We start from the raw sequence: 22,223 nt of genomic DNA on the forward strand, positions 1-22,223 counted from the left end.
AAATTTAATATACAGTTTTTTAAAAACTGGAATAATTCAGTCTCTTACATTCCTCTTTTCTGTTCTTTGTTCATTGAAATGTTCATGCTTATTGATATTTAAGTTCATAATAAAAAAAATATTAAAAGTGAATGTGAAATGACTCGAAGATAGTAAGAGAAGTGGCCTGATTAGAGCGAAGAAGTCATGCTGTGTAAGTTATAAGACTAACAAGTAAGGCGAAATTGGATCATGGAGGAACTTAAATACTAGGCTGAGAAATTTGTCCTTGATTCATCAAATTAGAAATGTAGCATCTCTCTTTTTTTTTTTTCCCTCTCTAGAGCTACTCAGGGGAAGTAGCTTTTCTACCTTGAGCTCACTTGAGGGAAAACACTAGTAACAAAATTGAAAAGTGTTCTGAAGTAAATTGGAATTAGGAAATGAATTCCAAATATGCATTGTAAGACTTGGAAGGTTAAGAAAAAAACATGAGAATTGATGGCAGTTGGGAAGGCATAGGGATTCAGTATCAGTGAGAAAGGTGGGAATGTTAAAAGTTGAGAATGAAACTCATGGAGTTTTAAAAAATTGAGGGATTTATTAGCACTTTACCTCTTGAATTATTTAGTGTCACTGTATATAGTTAGTATTTACTTTTGTGCATGGTATCTTCTCCTGTGATTTTGACTGCCAACTATTTTGCCTATTGGATGTTTCAAACCAATGTCCTAGAGATATCTTCAACATAATTTGTCTAAAATTCAACTCATTATTTTTCTGCATAATTCCCCTCCTTTTCCTTACTTCCCTGTTTTTATTGAAAGTACCACCCATTCTTCTAGTATGCCAGGTTTATAACCTTGGCATTATCCTTGCATTCCTTACTCTCCTTCATATCAGTTGTTCAGTCACCAAATCTTGTTGTTTCTACTTTAACACAGACTTCTTGCAACCAACCCCTCCTCTCTAATTGCAGACCTACCATCTTAAATTCAGTCCCTCATCACCTCTCATCTAAATTACTGCAACTGCCTCTGAATTGGTCTCCTTGCTTTGTCTTTCCCCTCCCCATTCTATCCTACATACTGCTGCCAGAGTAATTTTCCTTAAGCACTTATTTGATCTTGTGACTACTCAACTCAACCAAATCCAGTGGCTTCTGATTGCCTCTAGGTTATAAAAGCTCCTTTTTTTTTTTCCTTAAAGCCAAATAGAACCTAGCCCTAATCTTTTCAGCCTCATTGGACTGGACTTGCCTCTGTTCCCCAGGCTGTACTCCTGATCCAGCCAGTCTGCCTCTACTCTGTTCCTCACACATAATATCCTATCTCCCACCTTTACACTGAATGTCCCCCATGCCTGTAATGGGCTAGTGTCCTCCGAAATGAAATAGTATTTGTAAAGCACTTAGCACAGTACCTGGCACGTAATAGGTGTTTAATAAATGCTTATTCCCCCCCTCCCCAAAGTATTTAATTGTTTTGTATATATTTGTATTTATTAACTGGATATTTATGCTGTGTATTTTTTTAATATATGTAGTTGTTTCTCTTATTAGAATGTGAGCTATGCCAAGTAGGGATTTTTTTATTCTTTGTGTTTAACACTGCCTAGCACATAATAAGCTCTTAATGAATACTTGTTGATTGATTGTATAATACTTGGAGTCTCTACCTCACAACTTTGAAAGATCTCAGAATGTCGAACAAATGAAATAATGCATGTAAAGCACTTTGTAAACTTTAAATTACTATTTAAATATCAGTTGTTATCAGCAAAGGTAATGTTCCGTATATTTAAACTCAACCCTTGATATTGGATGATTAAAAGAACCTCATTGCCATAAACATCAGTCAACTCAGATCCCAGTAAAGTCTCATTTTAGACTAAAGGTTCCCAAACTTATTTGGTCTACTGCCCCCTTAAAAAAAAAATTACTCAGTACTTCCCCCAATGTACTTTTTTAACCCTTTAATGGTCTTTTTGAAATTTGAGTCATTTCAAAAAAATAGAAAATATATATTTTTTAAAATGGCACATCTTAAATTTAATAATTTATTGTAAATTTGTGGGTTTTTTCTTGCATTGAAATTTTGATGATGTAATATTGTGTCATGTAACCATATAGTATTGTGTTATAAACAACTCATTACACACACATCCTGCTGATGCATGCTGGACTTCCCCACAATGTGCTACATGTTCACCTGCCAACACTTGCTTGTTAAGACCTGTCAGTGGACTTACCCACTGATCAATTGTAACTTGCATTTTGTGTGTTTGTTTGGAAAATAATGTAATCACTATGACTTTAACTCTGTTACACAACAGATGAAACATGTGCGAATGGTTTTTCAAAATTTTCTTCTCTTCTTTCACCACCTTCTTATTTTTATTTAGTGGCCCCCCAATTGTACCTGAAGCTACTACTACCACCCTTCCCCTTGGCTCATTCCAGCGCCCTCCAGGAGGTGGTGTCACCCACTTTGGGAACCTCTGTACTATGCTAACTTAAATACTGAGTCCTCAACTGGAATTAACCAATTGCCTCATTACCCAATACCAGACCCCATTCAAGACAAGTTAGCCTAAGTTGATATACTAAAGAACTTTCTTGGATTAGTCAACTAGTGTCGGAAATTAAGGGGCATCTCAGCTCCCAGTAGAACCATTTGTTGGGGCATGCTGCTTCCTTGGTTTACCATACCTGGTTCTGACCTATAGCCATGGCTTTCTTATTACCCCAGAGCTTGACAGCTGTAAGAATGATTTGCCCAGTTCCTGTCCACTCTAGATGAGAAAGCATAGGTGGCAACCCACCCTCTGAATGTGTTTCAGAAAAGCCAAGTAGTGTCCTTCCAAATGACTGGCATTGCTGATGAGTAAAACCACAACACTAATAAGTAGGCATAGTAGTGCTCTATTCCTTATTGAAGAGAGGTAGGACACTTTCACCACCATATAGCTCTAGTTTGAATTTTTATCCGTGATCTAGAAGACCCTTTTATTCACAATCAGATAAATTTAATTAAACAAACATTTATTAAGCATCTGCTCTGTACAGAATACCATACTAAACACAGAGATCCAAAGCTAAATAAGATATGGTTAAAGTAATTTTGTCAAATACTTCATTGACTTCAGATCACTCTTGGGTGGATGCCTGCACATTTTTACCTTTTCATCCTAACCAGAAGCACCTGAGCTAACATCCTATGCTTGTGTCGTGGTACTTTGCCCTCCAGAAATTTGGGACTATTTACAAGAGATGTAGCATCTTGTAGTAGAGAAAGCACTGGACTTGGAGGGTCAGAAAGATGTAGTTTTTTGGTTAAGATCTGTCAGATTATAATTATAAGAAAATCACTTCACAATGAAACCTCAGTTTATTTGTAAAATGGGGATAATAATGTTCTCTACTTCGTGGGGTTATTTTGAAAATCAATTGAAATGCAACTGAGCTATTAAAAATAAATGAAAATGAAATAAATTAAAAACCTATCATCTGAGTTGATGACTTGAGGTGGCCCCAGGTGTGGAAAGACCTGATTATTCATAGCTCATGTGATATTTGTGTCCATACCAGCAGACGCTAGGGATTACCAACCAGTTAACTCAGCCATGAACCATTATTCCTATAGACTTTATTGTGGGTCTTCCTCCTTCTTCAAGTGCATAAATTTATTTATCAAACATTAAGCAATGCTTACATCTAGTAGGTACTTAGAAATGCTCATTGAATTTAATTGTAGAGTACTGTGTTTAGGAGCTAGGGAAAATACAAAATTTAGATAACGCACAACCCCTGTTTCTGGCATGTTGACACACAGTGCTTGTAATCCCCACTACTGGAGAGGCCTTTAAGGCTAGTGGATCTCTTCACCTCAGAAGTTCTGAGTTGCAACTGGTTATGCCAGTCAGGTGTTCAAATTGGGGTGGGGGAGTAGGGAGGGTGGAAGGGGGAGTGGGGAGAGTGAGTCAGTGGGGAGGGTGGGGGAGTGGGGAGAGAACACCTGTCGCTTAAGGAGAAGCAAACTGGGCCAGTGAGGAAATGAAGCAGGTCAAAAGGTTTCTATGCCTGAGTGTGCTTAAATTACTCTTTATTCTTACTTAAGCTTTGGGATCAGAAAGTTATTATTGGTGCTTGAAAAGCTGATGAGATGTCTACAGCTTGGTTCTTAAATTTGTTCTTTGAAAGATTATGGCTGCCCTTTTTTTATGGCAAAGAACTGGAAACTAAGGAGGTGTCCAATCAATTGGAGAATTACTGAACAAGTGATGGTATGTGAAAGTAATGGAATATTATAAGAAATGACAAAAGGATGGTTTCAGACAAATCTGGGAAGACTTTTATGAACTGGTGCAGATTGACAAGAGTAGAATTACGAGGACAGTTTATAAAATAACAGCAACACTGTACAGAAAAACAACTAGGAGCCTTAATCACTCTGATCATTGCAATGACCACCCATGATTCTTGAGTATTATTAATGAAACATTAACAGAGAGAGGTGAATTCTGGGTGCGGAATGATGTTTTCAGATATGACTAGTGTGTGGATTTATTTTACTTGACTGTGTATATTTCATACACACACAAAGTGGCACCCAATGGGAGTTGTCACATTCCCTGAAAAAGTTTTGTAGTGTAATGTAATAAATCAACTTGAGTTTTAATGAATAATGAGTTTAATGAATATTAACTAGCAGTGCTAAAAGTATACTTGGTGGGGGAAAGGGAAGGCAAAAAGCTTAAATCTGTTATTTTCTGGTAGGGGAGAAAGAGGAAATCTAGGAGTAACAGGATGACCCTTTGGCTATCTTCAAATGTTATAAGTACATAACTGGAAGATGTATTTATTCTTTGTTTCTCTACAATGCAGAAATAAGATCAGTGAGTGGAAATTTTGGCTTTATAATTTGAGGGAGAGGGGGCAAGAATAAGCATTTATATAGTGCCTACTACATGTCATGCACTGTGCTAAGTGCTTTGAAATTATGTCATTTGATCCTCAGAACAATCCTGTGAGGTAGGTGCTGTTACTATCTCCATTTTACAGTTGAGGAAACTGAGGCAGACAGAGGCTAAATGGGCAGGGTCACACAACTAAAAGTGTCTGAGGCTGGATTTGAATTCAAATCTTTCTGACTCCAAGCTCAACACTCTATCCCCTGTGCCACCTAAGTGCCTCTAAATATGGAAAACTTTCCCAACTGTCAGAGGTACTGAAAAGTGAAATGGGTTGCTAAGCAAATACTGAGTTCTTCCTGGTCACTGAAAGAAGATCTTGACAGGAGTGTTCCATTGCAGTGGATCATGGAGTTATTCCTGTGGGCCTGTGACCTGATTCCAAGGGTTGATCACTATCAATTCAAGAGAAGACAGATCACACCCACTTTATAGTCAGTCATAGGGCTTGTCTCCAACATAACCCTACCCTTATTCCCCAACACCTCACCATTTGATTCCTTCCCTCTACTGAACAACCTTTCAACCTTCGCCTTTCTGAATCAGGTGTCAGATCCTTAGGGAAGTTATAATCTAAACTAACTACTAAAGGTGCCATTGCGCAAATTCTACCACTCTTCCATTCTCTTCACCTACATCACCTAGGGACAATGGCAGGAACCTCTTGGAAGGCTACCTCTGTGGAACAGTGAATCAGACAGCATGAGCAGGAATGGATGGATTATGATCTAGATCAGAGCTGTCTTTGCATTATCTTCCCCTCTCTTCTCCCCACACACAATCCATCCATCTTCCAAAGTAACATATTATTCTTGAAGTCACCACCATCCTTCCAGTAATCTAGGTTTGCAAAGCCTCATTGTCAACTTCAGTTTCTCTCCTCCCATCCCACATATCTATCAGTTGCCAGGGTTGTTGGTTTTACAACTACATTGCTCATTTTGGTCTTTATCTCTCTACTCAGAGCCACCACCCTAGTTCAGGCCCTTATCACAAGATGACTGGACAGGGCTTCCTAATGGTTTCTCTGCCTAAGTTAACTCCTCTCTCCAATTCATCTCCCCTATAGCTGCCAGTGATCTTCCTAAGGTGTAGGTCTGATCATGTTACTCTCTTACTATGTAAACTCCCAGAGTTCCCTCTTGACTATAGGATTAAATGTTATTTTATCTTTATCTTTTCCTCTTAAATTTTATATTTTTGTGTACGGTTTATATTTTAGTACAGTAGTATATGTATATAATTAATAAGTAAGTTTTGAGACCTCTGTTCTAGAGGATTTCTGTTTGGAGTGAGAGGTTGTACTTCATGACTTTTGAGGTGTCTTCTTGATTATAGTGTCAAAGCTCTTGATTGTTGTTATCTTTCATCCACATTAGAAACTAATTAGACCCTCTTCTCACCCCCTAATTTTTTTCTTTTAAAGTAAAAAACCAGAACTAAATGTTGATTTCAGAGTATAACTTCCTGGTATTATGGATCAAGACAGCCCTAATGTTACTAAGAACAAATATGAGACAATCAGGACATACATTGGAATTTAAGGAGTGAGAGTTGCATGCTGATAATGCGGTTAATTATTATCTTAGAGAAGTGTCAAAGTGACAGTGAAAAATCCTTAATCTAAGGATTCTAGAGAATTTGCATTTAGGATACAATACATGCTTGATTGCAACATTATGTGGGTTATTTTAATCACAGTGAGAAACCTTTATGACAGAGCTTCTGCCTATTGGGGCAAAAACAAATCTATAGTTATCGTACAGGGCTCTTCCCTTATTTTTATGATTGCTATGTGGCTGTGTATCCGGGATAGGAGAGATTTCTGAGTTGGATGGGAAGTTGGACTAGATGACCTCCAAAGCTTTTTCCAATGATAGGCACATTAATGAGGTGTTGGTGGAACTATAAATTGGTCCAACCATTTTGAAAAACATTATACTAAAAAGTCAATTAACTGTATGTATGCTGATCCAACATTACCACTACTGGGCATATACCCCAAGGAGGTGAAAAAGATAAAGTTCGCATATGTTAAATCAATCATCAAGCATTTACTAAGCACTCTTTTCCTGGCGCTGTGGTTGGAAATACAAAGACAAAAAGTTGAAACAATCCTTGCCTTCAGAGAACTTACGATCTCTCAGAGGAGATGACATATACATTTACAACTTAAGCCCTTCCAACCTTTCCAGTCTTCCTATACTTTACTTACCTATATACACACGCTAGGATTGGGCTATACTTTCCCCCATACTCTGTCACACTGTCTCCTGTGTCTGTGCCTTTGCACTGGCTATCCCCCCAGCCCAAAATGCTCTCCCTTTTCATTTCCACTTGTTTGAATCCTGTGTCAGTGTGAACAAATAAATGGAAGTTATTTTTTGAGGCGTGGCACTAGCAATTGTGATATTCAGTAAAGGTTTCACTTATTTAAGCTGTCTCTCAAAAGAAACCATGGGTGCTAAGAGGCATAAGTAAGTAGGGATTGAATTTTGTACATGGGGAAGGGGGAGCAGCAACTAATGCCAAGGTGAGGAGATAGGAGATGGTATGTTGCATGTGAAGAGGGCCAAGAAGGCCAATTTGGCTATTTAGAGTGTGTGAAAGTAAATAGTGTATAATAAGACTATAAGTTGGATCCAGATTATGAAAGGCCTCAAATGACTGAGGAAATTGTATTTGACCCTACTGTAGCATTTGAGTTTTTTAGTAGGGTTGTGATATTTTGCTGTTGTTCAGTCTTGTCGGAGTCTTCATGACCCCTTTTGGGGTTTTCTTGGCAAAGATACTGGAGTAGTTTGTCATTTCCTTTTTCAGCTCATTTTACAGATGAAGAAACTGAGGCAAATAGGGTTAAGTGATTTGCCTTGGGTCACAAAGCTACTTAAGTGTCCAAGGCTGGATTTGAACTCAGGAAGATGAGTCTTTCTAACTTCAAGCCTTGAGCTCTATCCTTTGTGCCACTTAACTATCCAGAGTTGTGACATGGTCAGACTAAAAATCACTCTGGCAGATGTATGGAAGATTGATTAGAGAGGAATGAGACTTGAGTTAGGGATATAAATTAAAATACTATTGCATAATCCAGGCAAGAAGTGGCTCTGAGTGGAAAGAAGGGGACGTGTTGAGAAATGTTGTAGAGATAGAAAGGACAAGATTTGAAAACTGGATATGGGGAGAGAGGGAGGAATCTAGGAGAACACCAAATTTGCCAAGCAAAGCAATGGGAAGGATGTTGTTAGGGACAAGAATAGGGAAATTAGGAAGGGAGTGGGTTTGGGGAAAGATAATGAGTTCTTTTTTGGATATGTTTGAAATGAGGAAACTGAAGGAGAGGTGAAGTGAATTACTCAAATTCATGTAGATAGTAAGTGGCAGAGCTGGGCTGTCTCTAACCACTTGAAATCCTAATGATTATTGGAAACAAAAATCTTTGCTTTGTCCTTTGAGTCATTTGTAATTTTAGTGCCATCACTTGTAGCATCAGAATAACGGTATTAACAAAATGGGCTTTTGTGACAGGGAAGAAACCCTATATGCAAGTATGGGATCATTGAAAGCACTGTGTAATTTACCAAATGTAGTCTAGCATAATATTTTCCTGCTCAAAATTTAGGCCAAGTATATTGACCTGTTTTCTTCTGGTTTTATAAGTGCAAAAAAAATAAAACTACTTAATTCATCTGTTTATCCATTGAGGTTTTTGTGTGGGGTATGGATCTAAGTTTATTTTTCTTCCTATTGTTATCTGATTTGCCCAGTAGCATTTATTGAAATTCCTTTCCCTCCTATGCGTTTTTATCAGGTTTATAGCATAGATCCAAAAACATAAAAAAGATTAAGAAATTTCTAAAATCTCTAATATGTTTCAGTGGTCTCTTTCTGTTCTTTTAAAAATTAAATAATTATTTAATTGTCTAAATTTAAATTTTAATTTTAATTATTATTTGTTTAACATATAAAATAATAGTAAAATATTTCAGAGTATGGAAGTTTCTTCCCTACCAATTTGCTCTTTTTTTGAAAAAGCAAACAAACCTATTTCCTAAAATACTCTGGCATTTTTGCTCACTAGTTTTTCCATAAACATTTTGCTGTCATTTTGTTTACATAAAATGTTCTACTGGAATTTTAACTGCTAGTGTTTTAAGTCTGTAAACTTCTAGAATAATGTCATTCTTATGCAATTTACTCTTCCTAGCAAAGAGCAAGGTTGATTTCAGTTGATTCTGCCATTAAAGTTATATGGTTCTCTTCTTTATTTAAGTCTCATGTGTCCAATGTTACACTAATACCCAAACATTTAATTTTTCTTATTCTTCACTTTAACTTATAATATATCTTGTAACTATAGTAATAATTAAAAAAAAAACACTTGATGCTTATGCAGTACTGTAGAGGTCAAAATGCACTTTATGTGGAGGTCACATTTGAGTCTCACAACAACCCTCTGGATATAGGTTACATGTATTATTATCCCCAGTTTTACAGAAGAAGAAACTGACTCAGAGATGCTGTGACTTTTCCATGGTCATCTAGGAATTCACACATACTTAAATGAAATACTGTAACAGGTAATCTATTTTAAACAGGTTAAAGGCAGCAGAGTTTACTATTAAGTCTATTCCCACTTTCTGTGATTAGTGAGAAAGTAGTTTGTTTACACAAATATTGGCTGATTATCCTACTTGAGGCAAGTAAAGTATTTGCAGAATTTCCTTCTCTCTATAATTAGGACTTCTCATTTTATATTTTATCATTTAATTCTTAATTTGGAATTTTGATTTCCCCAAATATCCTACCAGATCTGAGCTATCAATGATATCCTACCAATATCTGAGCTATCTTATTTTTGAAATAATAAAAAAAGTTTTTTTAGAAAATGATAAAATAAGTTTATAGTAAAATTATATTAATTATAATAGAAATAATAAAATAGGTTTTTTTTTAGAAAATATTGTTCTTTTAGTCAGCATCATCTAAATTATTTTCTGCTTCATTGTTTTGATGTACTTGAGAGAAGATCATCAGTTAAGTATTATATACTTAAAGTCTTCAAATGAGTCCTCATTTAATCATAAGTATACTCTCTACTGATGTGAGATACATACCCTGAACACCCTGAACAGGAAGATGAAGTGCTGGAACCTCCTAAAACTGTCAGTGACCAACAATCTGGTCTCGAACCTCTCAAAATAATTAAAGCTTTTCTCATTTGGTGTAGGGCCTATTAGAGCTTGTGCTTTGATTATTATCTAGCCTTTAAAAATTTGGGGTCACTTAACATCAAGAAGATACATTGGAATTGGATGTTAGTTGGAGCATACTTATTTGGTAGGTAGTAGCAACAGTATTTTTGAAATATTAACGCCACTATCTTGTCAGTTATTTAGTGTTGTGGATAATTTTGTGAACTTGTCATTTGCATGGCTTCAGCTATCATTTTTTCCTCTACTTTCTAGGAAGTGACAGCTAGCAGTCGCCACTATGTTGACAGGCTATTTGACCCTGATCCCCAGAAAGTTCTACAAGGTGTTATGTAAGTAGTATTTATTTAAGAGCTTATTTTAAGTTTTGTTTGTTTTCAGAATTTGAATCTCATGTTTTTATACTTGGATTATCTTTGGAAAGCAGTACATGTCACTTAGTGATTCTGCTAATTTTGGTTTTACAATTTAAGGAATTGATTTTTTAGCAACTGAAGAGGAAGGGTAGTGCTACTCATAGTTACAAATATTTCCTGTGTGAAAATATTTTTGCTATTATAATAGAGAATTGGTTGGTATTCTAGAATGAAATTGGTGTTCTTTTGATCAAATTACAAAAGACTCTCACCTTATATTCCCTCCCTGCCCCCCGATATTTTACTCTTGAGTTTTATATGGATGGGTCCCTATCTTTTGCACTTTTATTTACAAAAGACCAGCTGTTTACATAGCTATTGGTAGCAAGGTTAATTGGATTTTAAAAAATGTTTTTTTCAGCAATTACTTGATGTTTTAAGAAGACAGTTTTGAAAGAATATAGTTGTGTTTGTGTAAGTGATACAGAGAAAGAAAATAATGTAATTCCTTTTCCTTTCAAATTTTTGATTTGAGGCTTAAGAATTATGGGTCTAGGGGACACTATCATTTATTTCAGTTCTAGTTTATTGTTTGAAGCTTCTCACTGGGTTTTGGTACATCATGGACCCACAATCCTGTACTTCCTGCTTAAGAATGGTTAAAGAATGACATAAGTTGAGAAGTATTTGGTTAGGTGTATAGCAGCATATGGACTGACTAGTTTTCTTTTTCCACTTCCATAGTGAATTTTTCATTTTTAAGTCAATAGCTCCTTTTAATTTAACCTTTTACTTGCCTTGGAAAGGACAGTTTCAATTCAATTCAGCAAATACAGAGCGCCCAGGTAGACATTAGGGAGTAGCAGTGGTTTAGAAAAGACAGTTTCTGCCTTCCTAAAACTTAACACCTTACACAAATAACTGATATAAAATGCTTGATAACTATGTTAGAGAAACACAAAACAAAGTGCTTTGTTAAGTCACATGGAGAAAAAGTTGTTTCTAACTGGAGAGGAAGAGGAAGGTTTTATGAAAGAAGTTGTATTTGAATTAGGCTTTAAGGGATAGGTATTAAGTTGACATAGGCAATAAGATAAAGCTATTGCATGGAGGCAAACAAGAAAGATGTTTTCAGAGAAGGGAGTAAGTAGTCAGATGTGGCTCTGGCCTCATGGCTTCTTGCTTGGGCTATTGTCATAGCCTCCTAACTGGTCACCTGGAAACCAGTCTTTCCTCTCTCCTATCCATCTATCCACATGGCTGTTAAATCAATATTTCTTTTTTTTTAATTAATCTTTTTTTGAATTATCAACAATCACTTCCATAAGCTTTTGAGTTTTAAATTTTTCTTCCCTTCCCTCCTCACCTACCTCCCCAAGACGGTGAGAAATCTGATATAGGCTATCCATATACATTCCTATTAAATGTATTTTCACATTAGTGATGTTGTAAGGAAGAATTAGAACCAATAGGAGGAACCACCAGAAAGAGGAAACAAAACACAGCAGAAGAAAAAAAAATAGCGAATACTGTGCTTTGAGCTGCATTCTAACTCCATAGTTCTCTCTTTGGATGTGGATAGCATTTTCCATCATGAGGCCTTTGAAGATGTCTTAGATCCTCATATTGCTGGAGAAGGGCTAAGTCTATCAATATTAGTCATCGCACAACGTGGCTGTTACTGTGTACAGTGTTCTCCTGGTTCTGTTCACTTCACTTAGTATCAGACCATACAGGTCTTTTCAGGTTTTTCTGAAGTCATCCTGTTCATCATTTCTTATAGCACAATAGTTCAATCAATATTTCTAAAACCCAGGTCTGACTACCTCTTTGTCTTGAAACTTTAGGGGCTCTCTTTTGCCTTTAAGACTTTACAGTCTGGTTCCAGCCTTAGTTTTTTGGCTTGTGATTATACATAACTTCCTTTCTTGCGCTCCATAGCCCAGAAAACTGACATCTTGTTTTGCAAACATTTCCTCTCCTGCCTCTTGTGCCATTGCACAGGTTCTCTCTCAGTATGAAATGTTGTCCCTCTTCACTTCTGTGGACCAATAGTTCCCTTCAAGGCTCAGTTCAAGTGCTATCTTTGATGCTTTTCCTGATTCCTCAGTTGCTAGTGGCTGCCCAGCCCCTACCCAAGTCACTGTGCTTTTATTTTGTCTCTCTCCTGTATTTGCTTATCTGTGAACATTTTGTATTCCCTAGTAGACTATGAACTCCTTGAGGGCCAGGACTGTGCCATTTTTATATTTGTGTCTCCAATAACTGTATTGTACAGAGTAAACACATTTTAAATATTTGCTTGTTCAACTGGAGCTTATGCCTGTATTTTAACTCTTCAGTGATCTCATTGATGAGACTACTCTTTCAACCTGCTGCAGGGTACAGCTCATTCTTGCTTGTCCATCTTGTGTTGCTCTTGTCTGTGTCCTATGAACATGCTAGCTATTGTTATTGTTAATAATGGTATATTTGCCATTTGAGCTCCACTCACATGTTGAGGGCCATCCTTTTGTCCTTTGACATTGTGTGGATACTAATGGAGTGTGCAAACTAACCATTAGTTATTGTTCTCCTTTGCAAGATGACTGATCCATCGTTTTTCTAGTCATGCATTTTTTTGATGAGAGACTAAATATGACTACTACTGTGTAATTTCTCATTTGTATTGTATTACAGCCTATTGTCATCCACTGTGAACTTCACTATTGCCCTTTGCAAGGCCTTCAACTTTAATTCCTTAGAGATTGCCATATACTGTTCCATGACTTGCATTCATACAACCTTACAAGAAGAATATTGTTAAAAAGAGATGGGCTTTTGTTTCAGAGAAAAGTATTGGTGCATTAAAAGAATTGTGCAGTTTCATTAAGGAAATTTAACTTTCTCCCTTCTGTTCAGTTCTAGGCCTAGTTCATTGTCCATTTGCAGTGTTTTTTCTATTGTCAGTTTAACTGCATATGATAGCCTGGATAATAAACATTCTAGGTGGCAGTTAGTTGTCATAGTGGATAAAGTCTTGGACCTGGAGTCAGGAAGACCTTCATTGAACTCCTGCTTCAGACAGTTCCTAGTGGTGTGGCTCTGTGCAAATCACTTATCCTCTATTTGTCTTAATTTCCTCATCTGCAAAGCGGGGATAATAATAACACCTACCTTCCAGGGTTGTTTGTGAGGATCAAATGAGATAATATGTGAAAGCCCCTTGCAAAGTTGTAAATGCTAGCTGTTATTATTTTTCATTGTTTTTATTTTTCTGCTTAGTTTTTCTTTGTGGACAGTTAGATCAAACTCTTTTGAGTGACTGTGAATCTAATTTAGGAGACTGTAATGTCCCAAAGCTTGATTCAATTCAACAATAATTTATTAAGTGCCTTTTATGTGCCAGGCACTGTGCTAGATCCTGAAAATACAAAGACAAAAATGGTGCAGTCAGCACAGTGTCATCTATAAATAGGAATGCCTGATGGGCCACACCATCTATAGAGAATCCCTTTTCCTTTTGGACTCTGGCCTGGACTTTTTCATAACAATAGCAAACACTGTTGGCAAGCATTTGTATCTCAGAGTTATCCCTTTTGATGCCCTTTTCACAGAATCTTGTGTGATTTTGGCATAATGTGAATGTGAGACTGCTTGTTGAAGGAGAAAACCTCTAACGTGGTATGTTGCTCTGCTGAGTCAATGTTTTTTTTGCTATAGTTATCGATAATACAGTAAATGCAGTGGGATTTTAAATTCTTTTCACTTTTCAGTTAGTTGTAACTATAAAGTGTGATTCTCTACAGTTATCATTTGCTGTTCCCTTTTCATAACTTTTTAAAGGTGCTCTTGATATTTGTATGGACGATTCTCATAGATTTTGTAAATTTGAAAATGGGTATATGAATGAGTAATTCTTGATATTCTTTTGATCACTTTTTTGGGGTACTTTTTATGTCCTCATATTTTCCCTTCTTTGAGATATCTTAAAAACTGATTCTTTAATGCCTCAAAATTGTTTTGGTTCCAGCATGAACTGTCTGTGTATATTTGTGTATATGTAGTTTACTTGTCTCTCTCATCTTTGTTTTCTTCGGTACCATTTTCACTTTCACATGTAGATACATCCTGGACTGTGATAAAAAAAAAAGTCCAAATGTGGCAGCCCTACTGTCCTTTGGCAAAAAGAGATTGTTATAAAAGTCAGGTTCTTCATTGTGGCCAAGTTCTTGGATGGGGCCAGAGGAGCACACACTAACGGATTTTACCATGTTGGAAAGACTTCAAGGATACGTTTGGCAAGGAACTGTCATTAAATGACTTATATAGATTAACTGGGAGAGGCTCATTACCTGGAGGTTGTCCAGAAGGGGTGAATTTGTTTGGTCACAGCAACCCATGAAGAGAGCCAGGCTATAATATGACTGTAAACTACTTGGCTGGAGTTTACTTCTGATAACAGATCATGTCTACTTTCTAGAGTATTTTAGCTAAATGTGGAGGAGTTGGCCTCTTGGTAAGGAACATTTTGGCAATAGCAACTTATGAGAAAAATTCAAGATGACTCTTAGTCCTGTGATAGTCTTCCATTGCATTGAGAGTGGCAGAAAAGGGAGCTGAGTGTATTAAGAATCACACATTAACCTAGCTCTTGGTACTAAATTTGAGATCTTTTTCCAATGACAAAATTGATATATTACTAGAAAAACTGACTCTTATCTTGAATCCTTGGCTAGAGCTTAGGTAGAGTAAGAAATATGAATGTAGGAAATAGTTTATGAATACCCAGTAGGAGAAATTGAAGAAAAATACATGAAGTAATGTAGCTTGACTTTTCAAAATGATTCATAAGAGAACCTTCAGGAGCAGGATGTATACTGTATCAATTCAGATTATACTTATTCTTTTAAGTTTTCTTGTTAACCCAAGCAGCAACAGAGTATTCTTCTCACCTTTTTTTTTTGTCTTTATCATTTAATGGAATACTTATATTTAATAGGATACTTAATAAAGTTTGAGTCATCTGGGAAATTGTGAGAAATGGTCATTGTCATTCATGGTGTCGCTATAAAGACATATCACTTTGGTTTTTTGTTGCTGTTGTTTTTAGGCAGTTGGGGCTAAGTGACTTGCCCAGGGTCACACAGCTAGTGAGTATCAAATGTTTGGTCTGAGACAGGATTTGAACTTGGGTCCTTCTGACTTCAGGGCCTGTGCTCTATCTACTGTGCAACCTAGTTGCCCCAACATATACCACTTTGAAAGGAAAAAAAGATTGTGTTTAATTCCTTTCCCATTAAATAATAACAATAACAGTTATGAAATAGGTCAACTTAAATTACAAAATGGCTCAATATGTGTAATGAAATTCAAGTTATCTTGAGATTGCTTTAGTTTTTTGTTTGTTTGTTTTGCCGAGGCATTCGGGGTTAAGTGACTTACCCAGGGTCACACAGCTAACTAGTATCATGTGTCTGAGGTCAAATTTGAACTCAGGTCCTCCTGACTCCAGGGCTGGTGCTCTATCCACTGTGCCACCTAGCAGCCCCTTGATTGCCTTAGTTTTTAAGTGATTTAAGTAAATAAAAGGATTTCAGGGAGATCTTTCAGAGAAAGAGCTGAATCATCTTTTGTTCAGGAGAAAATATCAAATAAAATGAGAAGAAAAATTATATGAAATAACATGAATTTATTAAACTGCAGTTTTTGAATTATAATTAAATTCATTTTCCTTTTTTTTTTTTTTTTTTTTTTGCCTGCTGGGTTCAGTCATTTCTTGCTAGACAACATTCTCGGTATCTTAAATTCAACTTGTTTAAATTGGAGTTCATCATTTCCAGGCCCCTCCTTGTTCTCCCTCATCCCATCTAAACTCTCAGGTCCTACAGACTTTCTTTCAGTTGAAGGCGTTATTCTCTCAACCAGGTTTATAACCTTAGAGTCATTCATTACTTTTTGAAAAACAATTTTTTTTGGTGATATTTTTTTACACAAGTATTTCCCAATATTTTACCTCTGCGTGTGTTTGTCCTCTGTTCCCCCTGTGGTCAAAAAGATCAACATAGGTACTATATCTAATAGCATATGTACCAGTTAGTACTCATAATCCCCCTTTCTTTCTACCTTTACCTGTGTAACTAGTGCTTTTCTTTGTACCTCTGTACTAAGAAGAGGAAGGTCTGTATTACCATCTATACCCTAGAGCCAGTCTTGATCATTGCCTTTTATCTGAGGTGAGTTCTTTTTAATGTGGTTTTCATTTAAGCTATTATAGCCATTATGAATATACTAGTTTTGCTTTCTTTGATCAGCATCAGTTTGTGTACCTCTTCTAGGGTTTTTCTGAGTTTTTGATATTCATCCATTCTTATGGTGCAAAAATATTCCATTGCATTCATATACTACAATTTGTTGAAGGATTCCTCCAGGGGATGATCACCCACTTTTTTCTATTTTTTTTTTGGCTGTCACAAGAAGTACTCCTGTAAATATTTTCGTATGTAGGTAATCTTTGACTTTGTTGGTTTACATTCCAAGTAGTGAGTTCAAAGTGTATGAACAATAGAGATTTTTCTTGAATGATTCCAAATCATTTTTTCATAATTGTTGGACCAATTCTTTGTTCTACCGATAATGCATTTTTCTGTCTTCTACCCTTGACTCTTCTCCCACAGCCTCCCCAAATCAGTTGCCAAGGCCTTCTTTTTTTTTTTTTAATTTCCACAATACCTCATATTTATCTAGATCTTTCTAATTTAGGTTCTTATCACCTCTTTCCAATACATTCTCCACAAAATAGTATCTTCCTAAGACATAGATCTTACCATGTTAAACTCCTAGCCTTCTATCACTCCCTATCACCTCTAAAGATAAAATACAAACTCCCTAACCTGGAATTTAAGGCACAATCTGGTTCCTACCTTCCTTTCCAGCTCTGTCATGTGATTCCCTTATATACAATTTGTTCCATCCAAAGCATATTATTGTTCCCTAACCTACCGTCTCCCACTAAAGCTATTTCTCATGCCTGGAATGAACTCCCCTCATCCCTACCTATTAGAGTCATTATTTTCTTTCAAGGCTTAGCTCATCACTCTATCTTCTCATATGAAGTAAGTCTTTGTTGACCATGGTAGCTGTTACTTCTCTTAAAATTACCTTCTACTCTCATACTTATATGTTCAAATGTATCCATACCTTTAAATAAAAATGTCTTTTCAAGACTGACTGTTTCATTGTTATTTTTTTGTTTCCAGTAACCTATAGGGTATTATGCTAGTAGTTGATAGTATTATATATCCACTAACATTTGTCAATTGAGTTTAGGAAGGGGAATTTTAAGGGAAAGGGTCATTTTGTAGCTTGTGGTACACTGCCAGAAAAGCCTAGGTCTCAGTAGTGTGCTTCTTTCAAGCTTTGGGCATGCTTGAGCGCTTGGAGGTCACTGTTACTTTCAGCGTTTGGAGTTAAAGAGCGTACTAGGATAAGGAGTTGAAGAATGGATGAGAGAAGACTAAATTTTAAATGTCTCTTCTGCAAGTTTGCCAGGGACTAATATAATTTTATAGATAGATGATGTACACACAATTTACATCTTTTTAATCTTAAAAATAAGTTCAGACGGTTGCCCTGACTCTAAGGGAAACTTTTGGCTTTCCTTTCATAATTATCTTTTCTACTCCTAATGGGTAGCTTGACCCAAAGAAATCCCCAACTGACCTTTCCACATAGATCCCTGAGTCACTTCTGCCTGAATTTACTCTCAGTGACAATAGAAGAAAATGGGGGATGTTCTAAATTTGGTGCCTATTCAACTAAATATTGACTTTGTTCATTTAACAAAAGCCTTGTCTTGAATGGGAGTATATAAAGGGTTCAGGAATTTAAGGCAACTTGTATTAACAAACTTTTGTTTTCTATAAAAATATATACGTATTTTTAATTGACTAAATGTAGTGTTATTGGAGAAAATAAAACAACTGGAATGGTATAGTTGGAAAAAGTGATTAATAGAAAACCTTCTTGTTTTGTTATGCATGATATAACTAATATAGAATCACTTATATCCTGGGTTGAAAGATAAAGGAAAATACATTTAAAGGTGAAGGAAAAAAGATAGAGTGAGGAAATTTTAAGAGTGTATGTAACAAAAAAGTGAACCACAAAGGGAATTTGAAATAGACTAATAGCTTTGTGAATGCCAAAAAATTTAATATAAATGTATGTTACTAACATATATATGATATATTAATATACATTATATAATAATATAGTATGTTAATATTTAAGTATCAGATAATTAAATGTTAATATTTATAAAGACCATTTAAGATGGAATATAAAACTTACTTGTGCTGAACATTAGAGTACTTAGCTTTCAGCAGTCAGAAGTCTTATCTATTATAATCCTATCAACTGAGTTGGAAACATTCACAGTCCTCATCTCTGTGTCAGGGAAACTTGTCAAATGGGTTTTAGAAGAATGTGTTCTTGGCCCTTGGCAGGATGGAAAGGAACCTAGACCCTGGCAACTCTCCTTAAAAAAAAGCTTTCTAGTTTGGGTAGCATCTGTTATTATATTAAGCCACAGACAAATTTCACTTAATCAGAACTCAGCTCAGAACCTTCTGTTAATGAAAACTTTTTTTTTCAGGTCTTTGTTGATTTAAATAAATGCTCTTTCAGGGCATATCTTTGGGAGAGGCAAGTGGAAAGAGCTTTGGACTTGAGAGTCTTCCTTTGGAGTCCTAACTCTACCTAGTTTAAAGACCTTGGAGAAACCACTAACCTTTGTTTTACAATCTGTAAAGTAGGAGTAATAATACTTTGACTGTCTGCTTCACAATTGTGAGAAAAGTGAATTGCAAAATGGAAAGTGCCATCTAAATGTGAATTACTATTATTACTGAACTGTCATTGTCATTGATGTTTATAATAATGACTCATTGGGGAACTACAAAATTCTTAATTATCATAGAAAGATTGAGTATGTTCATTATGTCATACATAGTAATAAAAAAAGGGTCTTAATATATTTTAGAGAAATTTTCAGTCACAAAAGTTTGAAGTAAAACAGTTTTCTTGTTAGACTGTTAATCCAAACCTCTAATTTCCAGAATATTCCAATTAATTGAGATACATTGTACTTGCTTTGTTAACATTTAATATCCCCTCTATGTTTTGTTTTTTTTTGGTTTTTTTTTTTTGGTCTACATTCTAGGGCTCAGTCTGGATGCCCTTTGAAACCTAGTTTATCTGCTGAAGAAAGTTTTAAGAAAAGGCAGTTTACCTTCAATCCATCTTCCATTCAGCCACCAAAGTGGTTTTCTTGAAGTTTTAATCTGACTTTGTCACCTCCATACTCAATAAAACTGTAGTGATTCCCTGTAACCTCTGGGATCAAGTATAAAATCCTCTATTTGGCATTCAAAGGCCTAGTCCCATCCTGCCTTTCCAGTCTTCTTACATCCGTTTTCTTCCCACCAGTTACACTGGCCTCCTGCTATTCCACAAACAAGATTCTGTCTCTCTGTCTCTCTGTCTCTGTCTCTGTCTCTGTCTCTCTTTCTCTCTCTCTTTTTTTTTTTTTTTTGGCTGCCCTCATACCTGGAATGCTCTCCATCCTCATCTCTTTCTCCTGGTTACCCTGGCTTCTTTCAAGTCCCAGTTAAAATCCCACCTTCTTCTGGAAAGCTTTCCCAATCCTTTTTAATTTTAGTGCCTTCTGTCTGTTAGCTATTTCCTATTTATCCTTTATATATCTTGTTTGTACATATTTGTTTGCTTGTTGTTTATCCCATTAGATTGTTAGCTCCTCCAGGTAAGGACTCTCTTCTTTCTTTCTACCCCCAGAGCTTAGCATAGTGCCTGGAACATAACAGTACTTAATAAGTGCTTATTGACTGACTGATTATGTGGAGGAAATATGGCGTAGTATAAAAAGTACAGGATTTTGGACACTGATGTTTAAATCCTAGGTCTGACACTTACTAGCTGTGTTGACCAAGTCTCTGCACTTCTTAGAGACTTGGTTTACTTATCTGTAAAATGGCACTATTTACTTCAGGGTAGTAAGCTAAATACTTTGTAAACTGTAAAATGTTGTTATTGTGAGACATAAAATAACTGTTATTTCTTAGAATAATTTGGTCTGCAGGAAGGAAGGAGTAGAGCAAGATAGGGAAACTTCAGTTTCCCAATTCTTTCTCAATTACATATTTACAGTCTGCACTTATTTTATTTGAAATATGTTCTTAAACATTAATAGGCACATTCAAATGTAAGTTTCCAAACATATTCTAAAGTTAAATATAGATGAGTTGGGATTGTAAATTCAATACTTCTATCAATCCAGATAATATAAAAATCAGTACTTTTATTTAAAAATGAAAAATTACGGGTAAAACAAGGATGTTTGTTGTCACCACTGTTATTTGATATTTTTCTAGAAGTACTAGCTATTGCGGTAAACAAGATAAAGAAATTAAGAGAATGAACATAGGCAAAGAAGAAACAAAATTATTGTTTTTTATAGGTGATAAAATCATTTGCTTAGAGAACAGGAGAGATTCAACCAAACAATTAGTTGAAATAGTAACTTCACTTAAATAGCAGGCTGTAAAACAAACCCAAAGAAATTATCAGCCTTTCTGTATACTACCAACAAAAACTCAGCAAGAAGAGATATAAAAAGAAATTCCATTCAGAATAGCTATTGAATAGATAAATATCTGGCAGTCTGCTTACCAAGATGCACAGAATAATTATAGGAGCACAATTACAAAACACTTTTTAAAAATATGTACATTTTAATTGATGTCTTTTTTTATATCACATTTTTTACTATATGCTTCCCCATATGCTCTCAGAGAACTGTTGCTATGATAAAGAATAAAAAAAAGGAAGAATTTTTTTAAAAGCTCTGTAAAACTAACCAACATATCAAAAAAAGTCTGATGTTATTTGCAGTATTTCAATCCCATGGTTGCACACCTTTGAAAAGACAGGGGGAAGGGGAAGGTATTTTCTCATATCTTCTTTGGAGCTAACCTTGGTCTATTTACCACAACCAGTTATTATTTTGTAGCATACAATTTCCATTGTTTTGTTTTGCAATTAATTTATCTTGTTTTGGTCATTGTATAGATTATTTTCCTGATTCTACTTCAATTTATTGCAGGTAGGTTAAGCCAATATAATAAAAACAACAGTATTGCCCTAAATTAATTTACTTATTCAGTAGTATAAACTGTTGGCTTAAACCTCATTTATTCCAGAGTGCTTTCCAATTATAAAATACTCTTTAGAAGTATAAGACTTAAATAATTGGAAAAATTAATTGCTCATAGTTGGGGTATGCTAACATAATAAAAATGATGATACTACCTAAGTTGATTTATGATTTGGTGTTATACCAATCATACTACCAAAAGGTTATATTATAGAATGAGAAAAGATAATAGCAAAATTCAAATGAGGAATGAAAGGGCAGGAATCTCAAGGGAAATAATGAAAAATAATTTAAAAATTGGAAAGAAGAGGACAGTGTCAGATCTCAAACTGTATTATAAAACATCATCGAAGCTATTTGATACTTTTTTAAAAATTGAGAAGTCAATCAATGAAACAGATTAGTTCAGCAATATGCAGAATAAATAAACTTTGTAGCCTAATGTTCATCAAACACAAAGACCCTCCTGATTACTGGAGTAAATACTCATTATTT

At 35.5% G+C, this 22,223-nt stretch overlaps 1 protein-coding gene across 4 annotated transcripts in view; it reads left to right on the forward strand.

The window, feature by feature from the left end:
• The window catches only part of ARMC8 (armadillo repeat containing 8), a 129,767-nt gene that overhangs the window by 10,852 nt on the left and 96,692 nt on the right, over positions 1-22,223 (forward strand). For 3 of the 4 annotated variants that reach the window (XM_027845264.1, XM_027845265.1, XM_027845262.1), the window contains exon 2: positions 10,416-10,492. The exons of the other annotated variant lie outside the window; for it this stretch is intronic. In XM_027845264.1, coding sequence (XP_027701065.1) covers positions 10,416-10,492 — 77 coding nt within the window. The remainder of the gene's footprint in view (positions 1-10,415; positions 10,493-22,223) is intronic. 4 annotated transcript variants of the gene reach the window in all.

Source organism: Vombatus ursinus, unplaced genomic scaffold, assembly GCF_900497805.2.
Source record: "Vombatus ursinus unplaced genomic scaffold, bare-nosed wombat genome assembly UNPS02014959.1, whole genome shotgun sequence".
In the NCBI taxonomy this organism is placed as follows: Eukaryota; Metazoa; Chordata; class Mammalia; order Diprotodontia; family Vombatidae; genus Vombatus; species Vombatus ursinus.